Below are 26,983 nucleotides of genomic sequence, written 5' to 3' on the forward strand. Positions count from 1 at the left end.
GACGGTCATTCACATGAAGCCAGAAAACATTATAGTCAAATCACAATGAATAAGGTTGTATCAATAGTAGAAATATTACCTTTGAATCACTTGTACATAAGAAAAAGAATATCTAACAATTGTGTGCCTAATTTATACAATTGTTCTTATGTGTATCATAACGATTTGTATGTGTCTCAACTGTTATGTGGAATCGCTTGGTATGTTTCATTGCACAATCTCGCGAAGAAAGAAATGCAAATTGTACAATTTCACATAAATACCATCACTGTACCTAAATGAGAATCATCAACATATTTTAACATTTGTCATGACAATGATAGGAAAGTGTATTTAATGAATAAAGGCTTAATATAAGATAATAATATCATAAAGCATACTATTTAAATTCATACATGAAATATTCGTCTCAATATCGATATGGACATGTCATTGTGAGATATTGGTCCATGTCTGATACCTATCTGTAATGACACCCCGCTGTGACAGATTCTTATCGTGCGGTCAGTACTTGGAACCATGCTGTCACTGATGACTATAATACGATGTGTATTGAACCCCAATGGCGGTCAGGTTCAAAACGGGATGCTCCTGTGAACCAGAAATTAAATCTTGTATTTACACAAAGGAGTATTTGAAGATCAACTTTAAATATTGACTTATAATTATAAAAGTTTTGTTCATCCTCACCTGATGTGAATATTTTTTTGAATGTATTTATGATTCTATTTCATATTATGTATAACCTATGTTATACCATGTGTTTGTTTATTTATTATTCATTTGTGGTTAAGAAGATGATGTACGTTGTACAAGTCTTAATAAAATATCTGTTCTGTTCTATTTACACGAAGGTAACAAGTAAGAGTACGCGGTGTATGAGAGAAACATCTGAAGTCGGAATATTTATTTCTTAATGCAATGCAGTTCAAGAGTACATTGCACGTCAGTGTTTCTATTTATATATATATGTTGTTTTATCAATTATATTCGTATTGTTCTTGGTATAATAATAGTACAATATAGATTTAGTGAATACATTTTAGGAAAAGCGTTGTAAGCATTTGCTTTTAAAGAAAGCGAATATGGATTTTAAAATTGGCTAATTAAAGTCGGAACACCTTGAGAACGTGATATGTTAAATTTCACGTGTTTGGTAAAAAGGTGTGAATTCGCAGTACCTAATGAAAGCGCTTGTTGATATATCAAAGTTAGAACCGTGTAATGAATGTTTGTAGCAGAATTAACACCTTGGCATGGCTTGAGCACAATCGCCAGATTGTCAGTATATATAAAGGTGTGCTCAAATATATTGCATGTATGTTGTGTTCACTCTTGTTATTAAAAATGAAGAAAGTTGCAATTTTTGGGGACAGTCACGTCTGGCGACTAGGCGCATTCTGCAATGAGGACCTCAAGGTGCGTTGTTTTTTCATGTTCACTCACTATGTACAGTAAAACCTACCTTCCTATTTAGTTAGCTTACATCGGCGATTTATACGTGTTTGTTTCTAGTTGTCACATAACTACGTAAATGCTGATGTCGTTGCCTTCATCATGTCCAGCTACTTACGAACTAACCCCCAAATTTACTGTTTTTTACCATATCTGATAGGGCGCCTCATATGGGAGATCATGTGACACCGACATACCCGAAAAAAGCGTGTTGAAAATAACCAAACGAAAATTTCCCATTATATTGAGTAACATCAAATTCATGCATAGGCGCATTCAATTGTTTGTTGTGGATTTACTGTGCGCCATTGTCCGGTACAAAAAAAACATTGTCATTTTAGATGTTATGTGTTTTATTGTATGTCATTTTGTTCATATAATGTGTTTTTGAATTATGTAACATTTTGTATCATTTTTGCTCGTGCCATGCTGTGTCTACTCTGGAAAACATGTCATACCTTTTGAAGTGCTTGCGCGTGAGTTTGTTGCTGCAGAGACCCGCCGTGAATCCCATTGTAGGGAAACTTCAGTCTCACTGAGGTGGCATATCTCTCAGCGCAACTCGCGTCGCAAGTGCAACTACTCCTTTTTCCAAATTGCGTTAACCTTTTGTCGTCGTCGAAAACCATGCGCCAATAATAAGCAATAATAGCGGCTAGCTGATGTCAACATGCACTTTTATGTCAAACGATATACATGGTAAATTCAATTTTGGGGTGTACCATTTATGTCAGAGCTAGACAATCGGTGAGACCCTTTTAAGCGCGTGAGTTTGTTGCTGCAAAGACCCGCCGTGAATCCCATTGTAGGGAAACTTCAGTCTCACTGAGGTGGCATATCTCTCAGCGCAACTCGCGTCGCAAGTGCAACTACTCCTTTTTCCAAATTGCGTTAACCTTTTGTCGTCGTCGAAAACCATGCGCCAATAATAAGCAATAATAGCGGCTAGCTGATGTCAACATGCACTTTTATGTCAAACGATATACATGGTAAATTCAATTTTGGGGTGTACCATTTATGTCAGAGCTAGACAATCGGTGAGACCCTTTTAAGCGCGTGAGTTTGTTGCTGCAGAGACCCGCCGTGAATCCCATTGTAGGGAAACTTCAGTCTCACTGAGGTGGCATATCTCTCAGCGCAACTCACGTCGCAAATGCAATTACTCCTTTTGTAAACGGCCAGCAATAAATACGGTTAGCTGATGTCGACTACATTTACTGGGATGAATTATTCCATAATCATCGCTTTATGATAAAATATTTCTCTATATCGCATCAACAACAAATAAATAAAAATAGTTCAGGAAAAGTTCATGAAGAGTTCGAACTTGCTCGACAACATGACATGTTACAGGCATATTTTCCTCGCGTTTCGCTTTCGAGTCTTTGAGGTACGCATGAAGTAACAACTGTACTTAAAAATGAAAAAAAGGGTGCTTATGTTTTCAGCTTATGTCCCCCTTTAGGGAAAGCGGAGACATATGCATTGACGTGACATTCAACAGTACTGCCAACAATGTCACACCATTATACCTATCTTTCTAGCCATGGGTTCTTTGTATGCTTTGATTGATAATTGACAGTCATTATACAACTGTTTTGTCAACTCAGTTTTACATCTTGTACATATGTTTTATTTATTTTGTTTTATACACTGAATGTTCAGGCTATCATATGTGTATTTAACTTCTATTATTATACATGCTTTACATTTGCCACAACCCTTGCGCGTTAGTGCTACATTGCTGCTGAAGAGAGCCATTACATAGCTCTCTTACGTGGACTTAAAACATTGCATTTCTGTATGATTACTAACCCATTTAAATGCTGGTGTGCCTTTATGTGAATAGTTCTAAAACGGGATATTAAGGTTTACAGAAAAATGTTTGTGAGCTAGATAGGTCTATATAACAAACAAGGTACAGTTCACGAGTACTGTCATAGTGGCAAGACGGTTGTTAATTACCTTTAATTCGAACATATCACTTTACGGTCATTCCCGTGAATGTTTCGGCAACCTAACTGTTTTCGCAGAATAGGATGATTATTTCAAAATAAGTATCGATTTCTTTCGGGATTAATTGATGAATATTTTTAACATTGCATAAGCAGTCCGTCTTAAAATAATACGAAATGAAAGTCCATAAGGAAGGGAGGTTATTTTCAATTAGACCAATTTTTTTATGATTTTTTGAAGATGCTGTTGCATTTCAATGTTCTCTGAAGCTGTAGTACGTAACAAATTAGGAATGTGTTGAAACTTCTTCAACTAAATGAGGGTAGGTTTTGGGTGGGGGTGGGGGATGGGCCATGACGAGAGCGTGTATATATAATACAAATCTTTGGTCCAATTCAAGTCCACATTCATCCTGCCATAACTGAACGCTCTCATATGGTCGAAAATTAGCAATATCACTTCGCTTAAGATCATCCTCTTTCATATAATATACCACTTCGTGACATATGGCATTATAATAACCGCCTACTCAACCCCCGAAGGTGAACAGACCTCGGCTTACGCCTCGGTCCATATACACCTTCGATGGGTAAATGGCTGTCCTTATTATGTCATATGGCCCTCAGTGGTGTATTATATTTAATTTCTTTAATATCGTAAACACTGACGTGCAACGTACTCTTGAACTGCATTACACTAAGAAATAAATATTCAGACTTCCGATGTTTCTTTCATACACCGCGTACTCTTACTTGTTACCTCCGTGTAAATACAAGATTTAATTTCTGGTTCACAGGAGCATTCCGTTTTGAACCAGAACGCCATTGATTGGGGTTCAATACACATCGTATTATAGTCATCAGTGACAGCATGGTTCCAGGTACTGACCGCACGATAAGAATCTGTCACAGTGGGGTGTCATTACTGATAGATAACAGACATGGACCAATATCTCACAATGACATGTCCATATCGATATTGAGACGAGTATTGCATGTAAGTATTTAAACGGTATGCTTTACGATATAAAATATTAGATCATGCCTTTATTCATTAATAACACTTTCCTATCATGACCAATGTTAATATATGATGTTGATGATTCGTATTTAGGTGCAGTGATGGTATTTAAGTGAAATTGTACAATTTGCATTTATTTCTTCGCGAGATTGTGCAATGAAAATTACCAAGCGATTCCACATAACAGTTGAGACACATACAATTCGTTATGATACACATAAGGACAATTGTATAATCAACTCCCGCTTGATACCAGTTATTCACCTTTCTCGACACACAACTTGTTCACAATACACAATTAATTATTATTTATCGATTAACTTATACAGCACCATTTCTATATACACGTTCAAAGGCGCTTTCAACAATATAAACTGATAACTAATTACAAGCAATATCAATACAAAAGCTATTAAACAATCAATGTACGACATATTAAAAATCAGAAAATCAATAAAAAAATATAATGTGATATCAATTGAATTACTAGTTTGAAGTTAAAACATTAAATATCAATATCTACGATAACAAAATAACTCCAGCCCATGTAAAGTACACAACTTCTGTGTATCTCTATTACCGTCTGCTGTCTTATCAGATCGCAAATTTAAGTGTCTTGCTGTGCGGTGTCATCCAATACAGTACAATTTTCATAAACGAAACTGAATGAATAAATCTTGTTATCATACTTAGTTGGTTTTGATTACGTTTAAGTCACCCCAACACCCCTCCACCGACTCCCCTTCCCCTCTCTACAACCAACTATGGCATACAAGCGATGACACTAATAATAAGTTATTACTCCCGGCGTACAAACCACCTCGCACACTCGATGTAAAATGAAAGGGGGTCCCGGGTTTCAGTCACCACGACCCCCACCCCCACCCTTCCCAGGCTTCCCCACCCCTCTCCAACCTCCAACAATTACGGCATACAACATTCGAACACAATAATGTAGTAAATCCGGGCGTATTAAAGAAAACGCTATATACCTCAGAGAATGGAAGGGATTTTCGGTATTTACGGGGATTTCCGGATTTTCGGTAATTCCACCGACCGACCTTAAAGTACTGGTAGCTCACTTGCCTGACAATTGGAATTAGAGGGAAGAACTGGGAACTTTGAAGTAATCAGTACTGGTTAAAAACCAGGAAAAGTGGCCCCTAGTGTCGTAGCTTTACACTAGGACCAAGAGACGAGTTGCGTAGACAGAGAGCTTTTTGAGAGTATCAAATTGAGTCTTCATTACATATAAGCAATGACCTGAGTTCTGTAATGCTTTTGTTTATAATGGAATTGGATTTGGATTAACCAATAATACAACTCAAGAAGGAGAATGATTGACTATTTATAATATTATAAACAAATTGATAACATAATCATAAGGTGCAATTTTTACATAAAATTTTACTTTTTAATGTGTTCTAAAGTGCCATAAGCATGGCTCATTATGTAGGAAATGAAGTGCTTAGCTTAAAAAAGGGGGAATGTTACCCTAGCAGTTTAACCAAGGATATTGAAAACCCTGGTAAAAGGTTGGGCCTCACCTACAAAGAATCCACAATTATGGTATTTCCCGTCTCAGAAAATTCATTTTCAAATCAATTTCCTCGGTTACACTTGATTAATGCCCCTTTTACATTGAAATAGTCCCACCAAGTTTTTAGTTTTTAACACGGTTTCACCATTTTGCAAATTCAACATAAAAGATGGTATTATATTTGGCTTGACATTAGGCGACTATGAATTAATTGCTAGATTTTCATCCCTGTGAGTTCCCTCTTTTTTCCGCCGCCCCTAAAATTTAATTGACTCGAATAAAAATTATGAACAGGGCTCTGTATTTGCATATTGGTCTGGTATTGTCCGGGAAAGGCGTTTATTCATACCATCATTGTAGATGTAAACATTTGTCATACTCAGTGTTCTCAATAAGAACCGGCTGCGGCCAAAATGGACGGTTCAAATGGCAATAGGGCCGGTTCAAATTTGGAAAACTAAATGAATTTTCAGTAGAATAAGTAGAAGCTGGTCGGTTACTTTACTATTTGAGACGGTTCAACCGAAACTTATTGAAAACCCTGCATACTCAATGGTGAAACAGTCATCAAAGAAAAATAAAAAGATACATGTCAACCTCCCCCCCCCATTCTAAAAGAAATAATTGGATGAAATCTAGCAATTAATTTATATTGGCCTTATGATGGGCATTGTGGCATGGTGACACATGCACTTCTGTAGTCGAAGTATTTTCAAAACATTTTAGAATTGGGTTAATAATTTGTGGTATAAGACCATTTTGTCAGTAACTTAATGCCAAAAAAAATAATTATTTGTTTAGGGTAACCTTCCCAAAATTTCTAGGTAGGGTAGGTAGGGATTTTTTTTGATTTTTTTTTTCAAAATCTGTCGTAAGTTCAGAGTGTTTTCTTGCACATGGCAGTCTTTCCTACATTACTGTCATTGCCTGACTTTGTTTTATCATATAAATAATAATTCTGATTGAAATCTGCATTTATCCGCCCTTCGTAACTCTCTATTGGCTAACGAATATTTTTATGCCCCCGAAGGTGGGCATATTAAAATCGCACCGTCCGTCCGTCCGTCCGTCCGTCCGTCGTCCGGCTCTATAACTTTCCCTTGTATGGACAGATTTTAAAATAACTTGCCACATGTGTTCCACATACCAAGACGACGTGTGGCGTGCAAGACCCGTGTCCTTACCTCAAAGGTCAAGGTCACACTAAGTCACTTAGTGTTTATTTACAATGGAGTGCTGCATGTAAGGACATAGAGTATAGGTTGTCGTGTCCGGGCTGTAACTTCCCCTTGTATGGACAGATTTTAAAATAACTTGCCACATGTGTTCCACATACCAAGACGACGTGTCGCGTGCAAGACCCGTGTCCCTACCTCAAAGGTCAAGGTCACACTTAGTGTTTATTTACAATGGAGTGCTGCATATAAGGACATAGAGTATAGGTTGTCGTGTCCGGGCTGTAACTTTCTCTTGTATGGACAGATTTTAAAATAACTTGCCACATGCGTTTCACATACCAAGACGACGTGTCGCGTGCAAGACCCGTGTCCCTACCTCAAAGGTCACAGGGCTTTTTCTATAGTACCCACGGGTCCGACTATCGGACCCATTCCCAAAGCAAAATATAAGATATTTTTCCTAATCTTCAGAAAAAAATCCCAATCCAAAAAAAAAAAAAAAATGTTTTTTTTTTTTTAGAAATTATTTTTTCCTGTACTGGTTCATTTTCAACATCCTAATCTATTATGTCATGTGAAGTTTTTTTTGGTAATTGAACTCAGAAATCATTGATTTTCATCACATTCAGAGATCGGAAATATGAAATATTATCTGTCATGATTTATTGCAATAGATATTTACACCCCAAGGATTGATATTTCAGCCATTGCGGGTCTTTTAAAGGGAAAAAAACTCATATTAAATCATTACCTATTTCGCAGGAGACTAGACAGCTTTTTCTTTTAACAGTAAAATTTCCCAATTTTGGCATTTTCACGACGCAAAATTTCCCAAAATGTCTAGGGTCTTTTTCCCAAAATGGGCAGAAAAAGCCCTGGGTCAAGGTCACACTTAGTGTTTATTTACAATGGAGTGCTGCATATAAGGACATAGAGTATAGGTTGTCGTGTCCGGGCTGTAACTTTCCCTTGTATGGACAGATTTTAAAATAACTTACCACATGTGTTCCACATACCAAGACGACGTGTGGCGTGCAAGACCCGTGTCCCTACCTCAAAGGTCAAGGTCACACTTAGTGTTTATTCACAATGGAGTGCTGCATATAAGGACATAGAGTATAGGTTGTCGTGTCCGGGCTGTAACTTTCCCTTGTATGGACAGATTTTAAAATAACTTGCCACATGTGTTCCACATACCAAGACGACGTGTCGCGTGCAAGACCCGTGTCCCTACCTCAAAGGTCAAGGTCACACTTAGTGTTTATTCACAATGGAGTGCTGCATATAAGGACATAGAGTATAGGTTGTCGTGTCCGGGCTGTAACTTTCCCTTGTATGGACAGATTTTAAAATAACTTGCCACATGTGTTCCACATACCAAGACGACGTGTCGCTTGCAAGACCCGTGTCCCTACCTCAAAGGTCAAGGTCACACTTAGTGTTTATTCACAATGGAGTGCTGCATGTAAGATAGAGTTTAGGTTGTCGTGTCAGGGCTGTTACTTTCCCTTTTATGGACAGATTTTAAAATCACTTGCTACATGTGTTCCACATAACCAAGACGACGTGTCGTGTGCAAGACCCATGTCCCTACCTCTAAGGTGAAAGATACACTAAGTGTTTATTCACAAGGGAATTCTGAATATAAGGACATAACAGTGTAGGTTGTCAAGTATGGGTGGTATTTTTTTATGTTCAGAGGCAATTTAAAATAACTTGCCATATATGTTGACACGTAAAGGCAAGATCAACTTTTCATGTACTGACCTTGTTCGTAGGTCAATGCCACATTTGGGGGCATTCGTCACATACTGTGACAGCTCTTGTTTTTGCTCAGAAACGGAAAAAATAGTTAGGGTCGGCGCATTTTTATAGGTAGGGTCGAGTTACCCAAAACAGACATATTTTTTTTTAGGCCTAGTATGTTTGTGTGTTAAATTAACATATATTTAGTTTATTTAATAAATATTCTTTATTACTACATTCTTGTTTTTGCAGAAGTTTTCTGAAAACAGTCACATACCACAGAAGATTCATTATTAAAACAACAGTTAACTTTACGTACATAAGGAGGATGTCGGGCGATACAAAGAGTTTGAAGATTGGTACCCACAATGGGACATTCCACTGCGATGAAGTGCTGGCCTGCTTCATGCTCAAGCAACTGCCACAGTACAAAGACTCGGAGATTGTCAGGTTTGTGTTCCTGGCCAGTCGCTTAAACTAGACTTGGGATGGACAAGCTGGAATTCTTATATTTGGCCTAAAAAAATGACTTTATTATCTCAAAAGTTAATGACAGTTTACATGTATGTTTAAACAAAATGTGTAAATGATACGGGGATTTTTTTTTCATTTTTTTTTTAAATACTAGGGTCGGCACCTTTTTTATGTATTGGTCAATATATGTTTTCATGCGCTGTTTGCACAATTATTCCCTATAATCTAGCATATCAGAGCAAATCTTATGATATCATAGGTTTTATGTGCAAACATTGTGCCACAGTGCATGACTAACTTGTTATAATTTATCAATGAAACTATTTTTCTGTACAGAACATCCATCTTTTTCGCCTTATATTTGCAGGAGTCGTGACCAGGCAATATTGGACACATGTGACATTGTGGTCGATGTGGGAGGAGTGTACGACCCCAAGAAACACAGATATGACCATCATCAAAGGTGAGCATTTCGTTTCAATTTTGGTTACAGTTGTGTAATTGTTTCATCAGCAAAACCACATGCAGAAGATTACTTAAATATTCCCCTTTTATGTTAATGACTAGTAGTTTTATTTCTTGTACAGATAATTATGTAAGTATTTTTTTATCCAATCATAATGAATAAGTCATGGGCATAATTTCAGTCAGTTTCATTGGAAGTGTAAATTACATCAGTACAGAGTTTTGTCCCTTTTACATTAAAAAATAGGTTTACAGGGCTTTTTCTATAGTACCCTCAGATCTGACTATCAGACCCATTCCTAAAGCAAAATATAAGATATTTTTCCCGATCTTCATATAAAAAATATATCTGTACTGGTTCATTTTGAAAGTCCTGTGAAAAACATGTGATGAAGTTTTGGGGATAATTGAATTCAGAAATCATTGATTTTCATCACATTCAGAGATCAGTATGAATTAATATCTGTCATGATTATTGCAATAGATATGTACACCCCAAGGATTGATATTACAGCCATTTTGGGTCTTTAAAAGGGAAAATAAACTAATATTACATGATTTCCTCGTGTGCAGGAGACTAGACAGCTTTTTTTTTTAACTGTAAAAATATACCAATTTCGGCATTTTCGCTACGCAAAATTTCCCAAAATGTTTAGGGTCTTTTTCCCAAAATGGGCAGAAAAAGCCCTGGTTTATATGTCTTGTGTAGACGATAACTTAAGAATTTATAATCATGTCAATTCAAGTCATTATTTCATTTGAAATAAAAGACCACCAACCAAGCGTACAACTAAAAGCATAATACATGAAGTGTTCTGTACAATACAAGCATATATATTTATATAAACATGATAACCTCCCTTTAACTATTAATGTTTAATGAAGGTATATATAATACTTATAGTAACCTACTTTGTATATATATATATATAATGTTTCATTATGATCATATTCTTAAGAGTAGAGAATGCAATCTGGCAAATTTGGCAAGAATACCAGAGTGCCAAATAAATAAATAATGTGTTGGGGAAAAGACCTTAGATATTTTGCGAAAAATTTGTGTCACAAAATATGCCATTTATTGCTAGATTTTCATCCAAAATGTTTTAAAAATGGGGATGGGGTGACATTTTATTTTTCCTAAATGACTGTGTCACTGTTGAATATGTTCTCTTTCTTATTGCATAAGGGACCTTATAGGGTTTCTATATGAACCACAAACACATTCATAACAATTTTCTTTTTTACATATGATTGTTATACATCGTCACCTTAAGTATGAATAAACGCTGTTCCCGGACTCTTCAGGACTGATACGAAAATACAGACCCTAGTCAACATTTATGAGTCAATAAAATATAAGGGGCAGATTGAAAAAAGGGTCGACAGGTAGGGATGAAAATCTAGCAATTAATTTATAGTTGCCTTAGTATGCTTCTTGTGTCTTTGAATAAAACAGACCAAGAAATATTTTCTGAAATAATAAGGAAGTTCAGGAAGTTTTTTGCAGTCACACAGTATAAATGGTGAAACTCTTAAAACACATGTAGCTATCTTTACAAATACTAACAGATAAAATAAATTATATTCAGGAGCTTTAATGAGTCGATGTCAAGCCTGTGTGATGGGAAGGCGTGGGTGACCAAGCTGAGCAGTGCTGGGCTCGTGTACCTGCACTTTGGGCGTCGTCTGCTTGCCCAGATCTTTGAGCTTACCGCTGAAGACCCTATTGTTGAAACGGTGTATGACCTGATGTACGAGGGCTTCATCGAGGAGATTGATGGTGTTGACAATGGAGTCAATCAGTATGATGGTGAACCAAGGTAATTTGATAGCTGTAGTTTCTGTTGACCATTGGAATAAGTTATATTGGTCTTTAAACACACTTTGCACACTTATTGAAGAGGTCTACAAGTATAATTTTATACCATGGTAAGGTGAAAGCAGTGGTTTCTTTTGGTTACTTATTGAAGAAGTTGTGTTTGCGAACACAATTTGCTCATTTATAATATCTAAGTGTAATGATTTGACAATGTGTGTTCGTGTTTTACAGGTACAAGGTGACGACCACACTAAGCAGTCGGGTAAGGAATCTCAACCCGGCCTGGAATGAAACAAGTTTTGATGAACAGGTACTTTGTCCTTAAATTATTACTCAAAAATGGTGAACACTGACAATAATATTTCAGAAATATTCATGTAGTGCTGCATTCAGTCCAGCAACACGTTTGTTGTGTGTTTGAGTGCGTGCGTGTGGGCGTGTGTGTGCATTTGTGCGTAGTGTGTTTCCACCATGTTAGCTTTATACATGTCACTTTAATGCTGTGTTGTTGTTTTGCTTTCTCTGGCTTTAGCCTCAGTTGTGTTAAGAGTAAATTGGAGCAAGAGTGTCACTTTTTTCAATCCTAAAGTTGTGAGGTAAAAAAACCAGCAGAAGTAGTATGAGTCACAAAGTAGCCTCCCAAAGTGCTTTAATAGCATGTACTATATGACAATCCAATTCATTAATTCCATGTTGTCAAAGTCAATGAAACAAAGGACTTGCAGTATTCTCATCATGCCCTTGTCACTTCTGTCAATTATAATGTCATTTTAGTTTGTGTCACAAGAATGTGGTTATAGACAGGCAGACCGATAGACCTTCATAGTGACTGCTATATAATAGTTAGATGACATGAATTAAATGTATCGAATGGCAGATCTTTATACACCCGCGAAAGTTGAAATTCTTAATGATTAAGTCTAGTACTTAATGATTGCCTTTCTGCAATTTCATTGGCTGTAAATGTAGGTTGTAATCTAAATAGTTTAACAATGTACTCATTTTGTGGGGTATAATAATCCTAACTTTATTGACTACTTGGCAGGGTCAGTTTATGAAGGCCATGGAGATGGTAGGGAGTGTGTTTCTGGACCGGGTTCTCTTCTACAAGAACTCCTGGCTACCGGCCCGAAGTCTCGTTGAGGAGGCACTCAATAACAGGCACAAGGTTGGTCCTTTTGTACAAAACATACATGTTAAATTGTTTAATTTTTGATAATTTTTAAATTCACGCAAATATTTTATGTTGTAATACGTTTTTTTCTATATGCAATGACTTAATGCATAAGCATTTATTTACAATGTTAGACGATTATATATATTTTTTGGTATATAGATAGTGTATTGAATGGATGTGATGTAAAATATGAAATACTGTTTGTGCTTGTTATAAAGCAACACATGTGTATTTAGTGCTATAAGTCATCAAATAACAATTAATTTTTATTTTTATTTAAAAAAAATACCTTATTAACTAAAATTGATTTTGCTCAATTTTATCAATTTTAGAAAAATTGTTCAATAAATTCCATGTTGAATGACCATCATTATGATTGTAATACCCAGATCTCTTATGTGACAGGTTGACGAGAGTGGTGAGATAGTGTGTCTATCTGCGGGTGGCTGTCCATGGAAGGAGCACCTGTTCCAGCTGGAGAAGTCCCTCGATGTTTCCCCGACCATTAAGTACATGTTGTACACTGACACAGCCGGCAAGTGGCGTATACAGTGTGTCCCAGTACGACCAGACAGCTTTTCTAACAGGTGAATGCACACTAAATATATCCAGGATTAAAAGTATAATAACTTTCTGTCAAATTAAATAACAGGTAACAAATTTTTGGTCTTCTCTGATTACCGTACATTCTGAGGAAAAGATATGGTGGTCCGGTTAGCGCAATGGTTAGCGCACTCGCTTCTCACCAAGGTGACCTGGGTTTTGATTTCGGTCATGGCGCATGTGAGTTTGATTGGTTGTCACCAAGTCCTGGAAAATTGTTTTTATACCACTCCAGTTTTCCCTGACAACAAAAGACTGCACAACTCTTGTGCAACATTGTGCCAACGAGAGTAACTGCCCGGTAAACATAAACTAATATAACTTGCTTCACAATAGTTATCAAAATAAAATGGATAAGGTTGAAACTGAAGAGTGGTCTGTCATACACATTTTTTTTCAAAAGTACGGTAAGATAACAGAAGCATTTGTTTGATCAAAATTGTTCATTTTGAGAAATGAAAAATGCAACACTGTCAACCTGTGACTAGATAAGATTTAGTACCAGTTGTAGATTTTTTGTACGAAATGCCAAGAGGTTTTAGAAAATCAGAAAAAGGTGTTTAGAGACTGCTTTGAAGTGTGTGGATTTTACTGCAAATCCCTTTACAGGGCAATCATCTTTACTAATGTATGCTCTGTTGAAAGATATCATGTATAAGAGATGGTGTTGTCTATGAAAAAGCTGACAAAATGATGTAAACTAAGAAGGGGGGAGAGAAAGGTCTTAAATCTGTGAAAATATAACCTATCGACCAGTTTTTATCTAATGAAAAAAAAAAGATGAACAAACGACAGATAGTTAAAACTGAAAATGAAGCATCCACTATATATACTCTGACACAGCCATTTATATAAACCAGGATAAATTGGCCACCAGTTGTCATTTCGTCACTATGCAAATTTAAATGTTTTGATTGGTAAATAGAAGTTATTGGATAAATATTGACTGGTCACTCAACATTTTGACCAAACAGAAGAATAAACTAGTGAACATTATATAATTGGCTGCTGGAAGTTTTATACCGGAAAGCATAGTAAAGGGTGTTTCCATATCCAGTAATAAAAAAGTGCTCCTTGTGGATTGACGAGGAGTAATTAACCATTAGCTCCGATGATTTTCCTTAAAAGAGAAATCTACTTGAATTACACTTGCTTCCCCTTCCAAAAGACAGACGTTAACTGCACACTTAATGTATTTCTGTTTATAATTATTTCAGACTGTCATTGCCAAGTGATTGGCAGGGCCTGCGAGATGATGAACTGATCAAGAAGAGTGGCATTCCGGGCTGCATCTTCGTACACGCTAACGGCTTCATTGGGGGAAACCAGACGTACGAAGGCGTTCTAGCAATGGCTAAATACAGCCTTAAACAACAGATCACATGAGCGAGATATCACAGCGACACTGTTAACAATGTTGGGGACATGTTTTCATACAGGATCAGCAAAATCAGCTTAGTTTAACAAACTTTTTGACAAAAAAGACCTGTAATTTCAAAGTGTTAAGAGAACAGTTACTAGATGGTACCCTAAGAAATCAAAGAATCATGTGGAAATTATTTGGCGCCACTTTCGGCAATCAAGTTACAGACTGATTTCCAAGCTGTTTACCAGTTAAAGTTTTCTTAGCTAAGTACAATTATGTATAGTCAAATGATACTATTATCTAAATGTTTGTCTATTTCCCAATAAAAATGAACACTGTTACTCAAACATTTTTGTGTACGGTTAGAGCCATCACAGGAAATAATAAGAGCCCCTAGTGGTAGCATATGTGACAGTGGGGGCTATTTGAAGGCATTTTGAAATTCTAGTGGGGTAATTATGCAAATGCGGATGATGAAATGTTGCTCTTGATCATAAACTTTTTATACGCCCTTTCATGGAAGTGGACACATAATAGTTTAACCTGCAGCAAACCTGCAGAAGGAATGGCTTTCAGCATTCAGTATGTAGTCCACAAAATATGATAACCAGCCGTATCCCTCTAGTAACTCCAGAGTTATTGCCCTTTAATTATAGAAATGACCTATAATCTGTCTTGCCTGATCAATAACTTAACAAGCTTTTGTCCAATCATCACCAAAGTCCGCCCGGTTAACTCAATTGGTAGAGCGTTGGACTGTGAATTGGACAACCCGGGCGGACCAGGTCAATTCTGTTGTGATTTGTTATGAAATCCTTTCTACGACCATTCTATACCATACTATTCTGTACCACTGCCCCTGTCATAAACAGAAGTTGTCAGTTCCTTGCAGAGGTGTTGGCACCAATTTAAGTACTGGTTAAAATCCAGATAGTCTGCCGTGGATAGGTGTGCGGTGGTTGAACTATGACTTTGGGACCCTTTTCAATGCGCTCACACCGGGCCCGGAGTATAAACTAATACACCACCAATCATCACCAAATTTGATCAGAATGTGTATGGGGATAATGTCTTGGACAAGTTTGATAACCAGGTGTATTGCTCTGGTCACTAGAGCGTAATCACCCTTTAAGAATAGAAATTGCCAAAAATTGGTCATGTCTGATCAATTACTTTACAAGCTTTTGTCCAAACCTCTTTGGTCATATTCCAACCAACAACAATGACCTCTTGCCACGAAAACCAATCAGTGTGACTGTGTGATACAGACAAGGCCGAACAAAATAATACCTGTTTACCACGATTCTCAGCCAACACAACAGTGAATATCAACATCATATTGTTCAGTCATACATTTATTTCATTATGTCACATGAAAGTGAGCGCATTAAAAATGTGCACATCAGTAAAATGATCTGCAGCTCTATTTTTTATATTAAAATCATAGATATCAAACAATTATGGAACGGTGTTACATGTATATATATAAATAGCAGAGCCAGTATTCCTAAAACATCTTAAGTCATTTCCTTTCTTAAGTATCTCTCTTATCATATGTTATAATAACTTAATAATATCTGAAATGCTTCATTTCCAATGATAACTTATTTTTACATTATAAAAATTATACTTATTTTAATATGACTATGAAATTTTAGGAAATTAACTTCAGTTAAGAAATAACTTATGAAGTTTTATTAATACCGGCCCAGAAGTAGAATTGTATGGGTGAATTCGTTTAGAGAATTTAGAATACAAAACATATGATGCTTTAAAGGTTTTGCACTTCTTAATGGTACACAAGACATTTTTATATCAGACTGTGATGTGTAAATATTTGACTTTTAAATATGTGAATTTTAGAGGCTAGGTGACTCCTTATTTTGTGTATCATTTGGAAGGGTTTTGTGCACAAAAAAAGTGAGCATACACTTCCTACAAAAATAATATAACAGATTCTTTTGGCCTTCAAAGATTACAAAATATGTCATTGACATCTGATTTCAAATAAATAAACAGTAATACAATGTAACTAGATGTGCTTTTGGTTATGTGTATTTATTTTATATATTTGTAACTGTTAAGCAAAAATACCTTTCAAATGATACCTGAATATGCATCAAAATTGAATATTAAGGTTGATGAAGATATCAGAAGAGAACTAGCTCATGTGTGTAGGTCATATTCCAACCCATTAATAAGCTAATTAGGTTGTCCAGTTAGCGCAGTGGTTAGCGAACTCGCTTCTCACCAAGGTGACCAAGGTTGGATTTCCGTCCTGAACGAATGTGATTGTGTGGTTAGTGGTCACAAGCCAAATGTGTGGATCATATGCCAACCCAAGTATAAGCTAATTCTCTGATTGCTTCATCAACTTAAATGTTAAATTTTGATACCTGGTGAAATCATATAATCTTAGGCATCATTGGAATGGGTATTGCTTCCCAATTACTATCATCTAAAATAAATGACCAAAATTACACGTAAATTTATTGTAGTTAATATATTTATTTATATTTCAATTAAAATCATGCGTAAAATGACCTATATGGCATTGTTCAAGACCAAAAATGCTTCCTACTTACATGATTTTTTGTCTTATTTCTTACATCTTTTTCTGTGCAGAAAAGTTTGAATCAATACCAAAACAATGAGACATCAAAATTTTATATACTTGCATATCGAATGCCATTTTTTTATGTAACAAACTTTTCAGTTCATGGTCAGGGGGCCTCTTCAAGAATTTAGTCGTAAATTTTAATTATCCTAATGTCATATAATCATAATTTTACTATTTATGTGTGCTTATTATATTTTACTGAGTATTTAAATTAAAAAAAAAGATTGCTGACAAAAAATCAGATGGTAGATTTTCGTATTTCCTTTCGAAAATTGATGTTTTATGGCTTGAACCATAACTAACGGTTTAAGAAAAATGCATAAAACATTAATTTTTTAACTTAAATATAAAAATCTGCGTTCTGATTTTTTTAAGCAGTCTTATTTAACTGGTTTCCATGGATTTTCGCAAAAATTGGCTCGTTCCAAGACAAAAAATAAAAAAGTTGTCAAAACGTTCAATCTGTGAGAGTGGAGCTTTAAGCCAGCATTGAGAATGAACACAAAGTGAAGAAAATATTATGTTTTTGATGTATTGCCATTTGTGACATTCATACAGATTTAAGATAATTAAAGTTACGACCCCCTGGAAAATAAACATTCAGAACTGACAAGACAAAGCACAAACAACATTAATTGTATAACATGATGTATGAAACAGTTACATGATTGTAATGACATCGGTATGATAATGTTTTATGATTCACACAGTACAGTCGAACACTGTTTGGCTCGAATACCCAGGAACCAGTGAAAATACCTCGAGCCTCGGGAAATTGAAGCCAAGCGGAGTTCGACAGTATTAAGACAATGACAAATGCACCATAATTTATAAAATATCAGTTATTATTTCTATACAAGTCATTATTCTTTCTCATGTTACACACAGAAAGGGTTCATATAAACAATTTATTATAATTTAATATGCTACACACAGTCTCAAATAATGCCATGCAAGATCAAGGTTTATTTCACTAATTGATAAAATAAGGTAAAAATATTTTTTTTTAATAGTGGTAAAAAATTCCATTAAGACTCAAATATCTATCTATCTATATCTTCTACCAGATATTAACAGATTTTTGTTTCTCGAGTGCTGAAAGAGATATAAGATTCCAATATATGTTTTGTTTTTTACTGATGAAACTCAACATTTCATAGAAAATAACATAACCATAAACATGCCCCATACGCTTAACTTAAGCTTACATAAGAATGCTTCATGTATTTATCCTGTTGACAAAAACTATGATTAAAAGACTCACTAGAAAAAGGCAACATGTTAAACTGGATACAATGTGTAAACCTTTTATCTACAGTTTTAAAACTACAAATCAAATGCCTATTTTTACCTCAATAAATTAATACATAAATTCTACAAAAAACACATTTGGCTGAGACACGTATCATTCCACAGGACCTATAACACCCAAACACATGTTTAGGAACCCCACCCCCACCCACACCAATATTTTGTATCAACGACAATCTCCAGCTCTGGTTTTATTTTAAAAATCTGTTATAATCTTTTATATTGTTCATGTCAGAGTAGAAATGCTACACATATAAACAAAGAAACTAATGTTCAGAAAAAGCAAAAAAATATGAATATCATATTGGTGACTTTCTCCAGCCACGAAAAAACATGGGGGGTCAGGGATTTCGTCAGTCTTACCATCTACACATCGGACAATTACACAATGAAGTACCGGTAGTATACATTAAACTTTTTTGGGGGAAATAACTTTGAACATAAACGCTTAATCATTTCACAAAAAAAACTTTCACTCCACTTACTGCCTAAAATGTAGCTGAGCTCATGCTACACAATAAAGTAATGTTCATACACCATACCTACATTTACACGCAAAATATTTCATTTATCCAAAATGCACAAACCAATTGGGCTTCTGCTCAATATAATTAATGCATCATGTAAACTTACACTCGCTCATGTATATCAACTCCACAGCATTATAAACAATGCAAAACACTGAATTTAACAGAAATTCCCAACTGTTATAGCAATTTAACACAACTAGTATTGGCAATTCAAGCTGCAATTACTTGGCAGTGATGTATAATACCGCGATGTGCTCTGTATCAGATTTGCTTCAATATGGGCTCAAGAATCAGAACTTGTACAACTGCAGGACCTCATCATGGACAAGATAGTCCCTAATGAAAGAACACTTTTACAAATCACAATACTTATTTGACATTGACTGGAATTAAATATGCCAGAATAAAATAGGAAGAATATTTCTCCATAAATCATGCATTTGAGTTTTAAAAATCTGACCCCTGTTATACACATCCATTCTCCAGTAATGTCTGCCAATTGATGATACCCCAATCCTTGCTTGAATTCATGAACACAACCTTTGTTTATGCGAGGCGCAGAAACTAAATGGAATTCAATAAATGTTCATAGTCTATTAGTCCACATATATGTCTTCAAGGCTTAGTGAGTGAGGCTTTGATGCAGTTGGCATAAAGTGTCAAGGTCAATTATCCTAACATTTCTGAAGATCAGTGACCTTACCATACTGAAGATCCAACAATACTGAAGATCAGTGACCTAACAATACTGAAGATCAGTGACCAAACAATACTGAAGATCAGTGACCAAACAATACTGAAGATCAGTGACCAAACAATACTGAAGATCACTGACCTAACAATACTGAAGATCGAACAATACTGAAAATCAGCGACCTAACATTACTGAAAATCACTGACCTAACAATACTGAAAATCACTGACCTAACAATACTGAAGATCGAACAATACTTAAGATCACTGACCTAACAATACTGAAGATCAGTGACCAAACAATACTGAAGATCGAACAATACTCAAGATCAGTAACCTAACAATACTGAGGATCAGTGACCTCACACTGCTTTCCCCATTTTTCACACTGTAGTCAACAATCTCCCACTATTCACCCTGTTGCCAATCACACTCGGAGTATTTCCAGGCAGTTTTTGTAGCAGATGGCTATCCAGTCAGGCTGTGTGGAAGACCACTGGATCTGATTTATCTCCCCGGCAGCTGTATATGCCAGGATCGGGTCCTCAATCGCCCGCGGCATCTGCTGAATGTCCCAGATTAATGCCTGGTGGTCATCAGCTAGGGGAAGAAATAAATGTACATGAAAGTACTTAATATACACATAGCTTTAACATTTTTAGCTTGTCTGTTTAACGAAGAATTTCAAAGAAGTGTATTGTAAAATGTTTGTGCAAAAACTTTAACTTTTGCCATAGCTTAATATTACAAGCTATTTATATAACTTGGTACAAATGTTACCAGTGACAATACGCTCATGTTAAGCAAAGCCAATAACTCTGACTTTATTGAGTGATGCACCTTAATGACTGAAAGACATGAACCGCCATTGATGCTCATTCTGCAGCACTCTTGTTCAAATGGATATTTATCCATTTATTGCGATTACTGCTACTTGATTGGGGAAAAAACCATTTGATTCAATTATTTAAAAGATTGTCACTCATTTGAATGTCTATCTGTATACCATGATGCAGGGTGTTCAAGCAAAACTTAAGAGTTGTTTTTTATCAGTCTTATGTAACCAGTCTTTAAAAATTAAAATTAAAATTTTGAGGTTAACCACAGGCCCTTGTGTACGAGTGTTTACCTGCAGTGCAGATATGGCAGCTAGAGTGGGGGGCCCATGCAATGCCATTCACACAGGCACGGTGGTTGTTGAGTCTCGCCACCGGTGTGCACGGCACTCGGACATCCAGTATTATCACCTACAACAAGAATTATAGCAGATGAACTAACGTCACATTGAGTTACATGAGAACCTTTACATCAAATGTACACACTTCAATATTTCAGGTTTTTTTAAAGTATTCCTGCACTTATTTGAACAAATAAAGTTTTAATCATAACAATAAGTGCTAAGAGCTCTCCTACATTACACCTTGACCTCGATCTGTTTATTTACAAAACATAATCCTATTATTTGTCAACTGTAGCAAATTAAATAAAACTTGGTTAAGTTGTCCACAGGCTATCTTTGGTACTTTTTCACATTTAAATAATTTGATTGGTTATAAGTTATTATTGGATAAATATTGACCAATCAAAATACTCTTTGGCTAACTTTGACCAAACCAATTGGTGAAGATTTCACTTTTTTTTTTAATTGGCTTGTGATCTTCTGATTGACAACTGGTATTTTTTTTAAACTGCACAAGTTCTGTTAATATAACAAAAAAATCTAAAGTAGTAGCAAAACTTGTGTATTCATTGTGTCTTGTGGCAATCAAGTCATAATTCAAGCTCCTACCTCAAGTGCATCCATCGCCATGGTGGCAAGGTAGTTAGGGTCCTGCTTGTTCCAGCCCAGACGAAGCAGGGGGTTGTGTTGTGGGTCCTCGTAGATAATAGTTGAGTGCTCCAGGTGGCGCAGGTCAAACATGCGCACTGAGCCATCCGCACCTAAACACACAAACAATTCTTTGTTGTATACTATTCAGTTGTACAAAAATACCATCAACAGACCATGGTCAGTATTCAATAACAGACTTAGTGCTAACTTAAGTTTAAGATCAGAATCCAAGTGTTTAAGATCAGCCGGGCTAGTATCCAATATTGATCTTTTCCAAAGACATGCCTCAGTGATTCTATTCTGCCTATTGGTCAGCTAAATCTGGCCAATCAAAACATGTAGGTTCTAATCTTAAATTTAAGTTCAATATAAGTTGCTTATTGAATACAGCCCCAGAATCCAAGTTTTTAAGATCAGAATCCAAGGGCATTGATGGATAGTAAAAACAGTTGACCAATAGACTGAATGTAAGCATTGAGACATGTATGTCTAAATATTAGGATAAGAATTATATTAAATACTGCTCAAAGCCTAGGTTACAAACAAGAAAAAGGAGTCTCAAATAAATATTCGAAAACAAGTTACTATAGCATCTTAACATCAACATCAATACTTATTATTGATGTAGAACATTTTAAATAAAAAAACTTGATAAAATTAATTAAACAAATTAAAGAAAATTAATAGTCAAACTCGAAGCTATATATATGCATATATATATTAATTAAATTATTGCATTATCGCCATCGATCAGGTCAATGACCTACCAACACTAGCGAACATATCTCGTCCTCCGCCAGCCCGACTGAAGGCAATATCGTACACTTCCTTGTCATGGGCAATCAGCTGGGTCTTCACATGGCCCGACACGACGTTAACCCGACCCAACACTTGCCCTGTCTGCAATTGATAGAAATATAGGTGGGATAGAAACATTATTATACATATTTAAGAGAAACAGCTTATATCAGGTACTGAAAGAAACCATATTATAATTTGTAACAGCTATAAAATATATCATATATATATAAATAAAATTGGTACAATTCTTATCTTCGTTTCTCTTTCTTTGAAACTTTCTTAAAATTATCTACTGTTTTGTTCCTTCTCAAATCAAGAATCAGAAACTAAGCAGCTCACAAACAATGCCAATACTTATCCATTTTCTCAGGTGATGAAGGAAATCTCAATAGACAACATCATTTGTACATGTATGTGTTATAGTCAAAGGCACCAAAGATGACACAAAGATCAAGGCAAAACAGATACATTTATTGTAAGCTTAGCTAAATACTTTTTTTCTGGGCAAACACTAGCCAAGTTGTGATTAAACGATAATTTCAATAGTTATTGTACCTTACTTATATTATAAATAATTGATAAATGTTCATTTATTTCCTTAACTGATACCTACCTCGAGCCCCCAGATGGTGCATGTGGTGTCGATACTGGACGTACCCAGCAGGTTGGGATCTACCTCGTTCCAATCAAATGAGGTCAATGGTGCACAGAAGTCCGAGTTCTTGTTCTAAAACAAACCATTCATCTATTTGTAAATATAAAACATCCATATTTTTTCAAACACCTTATTCTTAAAAAAAAATTGTGAAATAATCTTTTCTGAATTTTTTATTTTTTGGGTGTTGGAAACTAGTATTTTACTTATACATACACAGTATTTTATATTTTGGCAATATACAAAAATTGAAGCCGAGTTATTACCACAAACATGACCAATCTCATCATGTTACATTTGTATTTATGAATATCAGATGATGTGTTGTCTGTCACACTTAAGCACCATGCAAATAAGATTCTCAGCAAAAATGTATGTAGTGATGTTCTTCGATAAATATATCTTTGTAAAAATATCAGTGGTAATATAAAAAGAACTTACATTGTTAAGTAGGCACTCAAGTCGAGTCTCTGTATCGCCAACCCTCCAAACCCGCAGATAGTCTCCACTCGTGGCCAGGAGGTCAGGAAACACACCTTTCTATACAAACACACAGCAACACTATACTCAAGACTGTTTCCAAATGTATTCATCTGTTGTTAAAAAATTGCTGGGTTAAAAAATGAACAAATTATAAATGAGAATAACTGTAATCTATAGGTAATTTATAGGGGAGGATAACTTTAGTATAGATAATTACCAGTCAAACCTACATGTGCATGTAACAGATGATTAGATGAATTTTCATTTGTGTGACTGGGATTAGGATTTATCTCCTTGAACATGAGTTTTGATACCTGAATTTTAAAAACCATGCATGAGTTTTGATACCTGAATTTCAAAAACAGGTATGATTCAACGGTATGATTTCCGTCCTTGAAAATGTATAGCCTGAAGTGTAAATATTACATTGAATAAAGATAAGAAGGAAACTTTTACAAATAACCGTTGACTCGCCAATTTGGGGATTGACATGTACGAGCCACTCTTAACTTGAAATTTTGAGGCTACAGGGGTACATAAAGCATCTTAAGTCATTTCCTTACTTAAGTCGATTTCTTAACATTTTCATAGTCATTTTAAAAGAAATATATTAGTGATTTTAACATAAATGTATGCTTTTTTTCAGTAAGGTCAATATCCGTATAATGTCTATTGAAAATTATTTAATTTTTATATGATATGACTTAAAGAGAAAATAAAATTAGGAAAGTGACTTATGTAAGGAAATGACTTAAGAAGTTTTATGAATACAGCCCCAGGAAGTCAAGTCAGTCTTACTGTATCTGGGATCCACATGATCTTGGTGGTAGGATATGGGTGATCAAAGGTTCCCTTTGAGGTAAACTCTGAGGTTTCTTCATCCAGAGCAACAATTTGGACCTGCAAGATTAAAGTAAAAATAAACATTTTTTTAACAAATAAAAAACGGCAGATTATTTATTTAAGTCACTGTCAATGCCGTTTTATAATAGAAATATTTGCAGAATATTAAGATTCAATACGTTGTACACAATGATGTTGATTTTAAAAGTTTTTGACAATTTTCTTTTTCTCCTTGCAATTGTATCATCTGGTGTCTAGCCCCTTAATTGTTGTCTAGAAAGTACATTTGTGTTAAACTGCATCATCTTGTACCAACAATAGTGCCGCCTGGTTTATATTTCCAATGCTTTTACTGTTTAAGTACATTTCCTTTTTAAAACTACCATTTTTAAAATCATTTTCAGTACAAAAATTAAGTTTAAGACTTTAAGTTTTGGCTTTAAAAAAGGGTCGGTTGGAACCACAAAAATTAATTTTGTTATGCATTTCTCTTGCAAACAAACCTTGTTGTTATATTCCTCTACAAAACTGCCAAGTGCAAGTCGGAAGCGTTTGTCTGGGCGGATGCTCCAGTTCATGCTATACACACACCAGGGGGCATCATACTTGTAAATCTCCTTCCGCTTGGGCGCTCCAACCACCGGCTGGGATGGTAGAGTGCTCATACCTGCCTCGGCCTGCAAGAAAATTGTTATAATATGAGTTATCTATAGTAATGTCCGATAAATGAATGATAAATATAAATGTCATAAATCTGAAATTAATTTTAAAGTATAGATAGATTGTGCTTAACAAGTTTTAAATTCAGTTGAAATACATTAAACTTCAAGGTTGTTAGTATGTGCTTACAAAAATTAATTATTTGTTTAAGTACAAAATTACATTTCTTATTTTTAAGTGGAATATATGATATTGTGTAAACTACCAACTAACGCTGTTTATATTTACCGTTCCACCTGATAACATTCAATAATGGCTGACCGCTGAAATAAATGAATTGGCAAATTTGAACTATACTGCCTGCTCATTGGATAAAGTATTTTGCTGTCCACTAAGAATTTTTAAAACATTTCATTTTAAGGAGTCATATGTGACTTCATTCCACTGTTTAAAGTAAACAATGTTTTTTTGCAAGATTGGGAATAAAATGAAAGGAAATATGGTCAGAAGTGGTGATAAAATGAAAGGAAATATGGTCAGAAGAGGTCGAAACTAGCACAAGATCGCAAGCCCTATACTGGTAAAATGCTTTCTGGGCTTGCTCAAATTCTGGATTTTATATAGCAGTGCTTTTTCAAAAATATGATGCCAAGTTCTTATAAAGAAATCAGACTTGATCATTCAAAAGTCTATTTTCGATGACTGGGTCAGTGGGGCAGTGCTTGCAAAAATCTGTAACAGGACACAATGTCCTGTAAAGTTATAACAACATTACTTGACCATGAACAATAGGGCTATGAGTATTATGAATCATGAGAAGTGTTATTTTTAGATAAATAATATCCTTAAATATTGTTTTAAACTTCCTGTGTACATCTACTTTCAGGTATAAAGTTTTGCAATCAATCACATTTCAGAACAATGCATTTTAAATACGAAACATTAAGGTATTCAAAATACACATAAATATTGAATTCCTTGCTGCACTACGGCAGTTGCTTAAAATAAAGATCATAATGCATTGATTATCAATATGGCACTAGTTTTTATGTCAAACGCCCTTTTTCCAAAAGGTCAACCATTAATACCACAAAAAGCAAAAATCTGAGAACATATTATATCCCCAAGTTATGAGGTTTAAACTTAAATAATGTCACTAAGGTAAAATACATTTCACCAAGGGACTACGTATCCGTCACATTGATTTGACATTAGGTATATATTTTAACTTGGAATAAACATTTTCTTTTGAAAATATAGGTTATTATAATTATAACTGACATAAATTTTGCACAAATATTTAAAAAAAAAAACACAATTTCTACGAGCTAATCGCAACTGATCAATGTAACTAACACTTCATCTAAATTCTTATACTGAAACATCACAACACAAAAGAATTATAAATCCATATTTCAATGAAAGCCAAATAACTGAAAATATGTAAAATACAGTAAGTATTAGTTCTTTAATACATAACGATAGGAAAACGCTGTTAAATCTAAAAGTTTTATTTCAACTGTTCAATCTCAGGAAAGTCCACTGGCACACTTCTTGAGGTTCTTTTGAAGAAATTATCAGTATTTTTATACATATCCTTAAAGAATAATACTCTTAGAAAATCTATTTTACTGAATTGAATAAAAAATATTAAGTTATACTCACGAAACGACAAAAAATGTGTAAATTATGTTTGTTTATTTTTGTCGGCCATCGAAATTACCCACAATTCAATATACTACAATAAAATGCGT

The 26,983-nt window shown here is 35.1% G+C and overlaps 2 protein-coding genes across 6 annotated transcripts in view; one reads left to right on the plus strand and one right to left on the minus strand.

The window, feature by feature from the left end:
* Positions 1-15,143, plus strand: part of LOC128231928 (MYG1 exonuclease-like) — a 16,552-nt gene extending 1,409 nt beyond the window's left edge. For both annotated transcript variants that reach the window (XM_052945184.1, XM_052945183.1), the window contains exons 2-8: positions 9,148-9,345; positions 9,737-9,832; positions 11,427-11,657; positions 11,888-11,966; positions 12,702-12,824; positions 13,239-13,420; positions 14,654-15,143. In XM_052945184.1, the coding sequence (XP_052801144.1) occupies positions 9,224-9,345; positions 9,737-9,832; positions 11,427-11,657; positions 11,888-11,966; positions 12,702-12,824; positions 13,239-13,420; positions 14,654-14,822 (1,002 nt within the window). In that variant the 5' untranslated portion in view covers positions 9,148-9,223 and the 3' untranslated portion in view covers positions 14,823-15,143. The remainder of the gene's footprint in view (positions 1-9,147; positions 9,346-9,736; positions 9,833-11,426; positions 11,658-11,887; positions 11,967-12,701; positions 12,825-13,238; positions 13,421-14,653) is intronic.
* Positions 15,144-16,139: 996 nt separating this feature from the next.
* Positions 16,140-26,974, minus strand: LOC128231711 (DDB1- and CUL4-associated factor 7). Of its 4 annotated transcripts, none has more exons than XM_052944816.1 (10): positions 26,895-26,974; positions 25,518-25,552; positions 25,073-25,246; positions 24,525-24,626; positions 23,685-23,783; positions 23,202-23,315; positions 22,555-22,687; positions 21,746-21,897; positions 21,086-21,203; positions 16,140-20,556 (listed from the first exon to the last, which is right to left on the minus strand). In XM_052944816.1, the coding sequence occupies exons 2-10, from the start codon at positions 25,533-25,535 to the stop codon at positions 20,384-20,386; spliced, it is 1,083 nt and encodes a 360-aa protein (XP_052800776.1). In that variant the 5' UTR covers positions 25,536-25,552; positions 26,895-26,974; the 3' UTR covers positions 16,140-20,383. The 4 variants fall into 4 exon arrangements, with proteins under 4 accessions (XP_052800776.1, XP_052800775.1, XP_052800777.1 ...); XM_052944815.1 differs by having other exon boundaries at positions 25,503-25,552; positions 26,895-26,962; XM_052944817.1 differs by having other exon boundaries at positions 25,518-25,549; positions 26,895-26,937.
* Positions 26,975-26,983: the final 9 nt, after the last annotated feature.

Source organism: Mya arenaria, chromosome 4, assembly GCF_026914265.1.
Source record: "Mya arenaria isolate MELC-2E11 chromosome 4, ASM2691426v1".
NCBI classification, from domain to species: Eukaryota; Metazoa; Mollusca; class Bivalvia; order Myida; family Myidae; genus Mya; species Mya arenaria.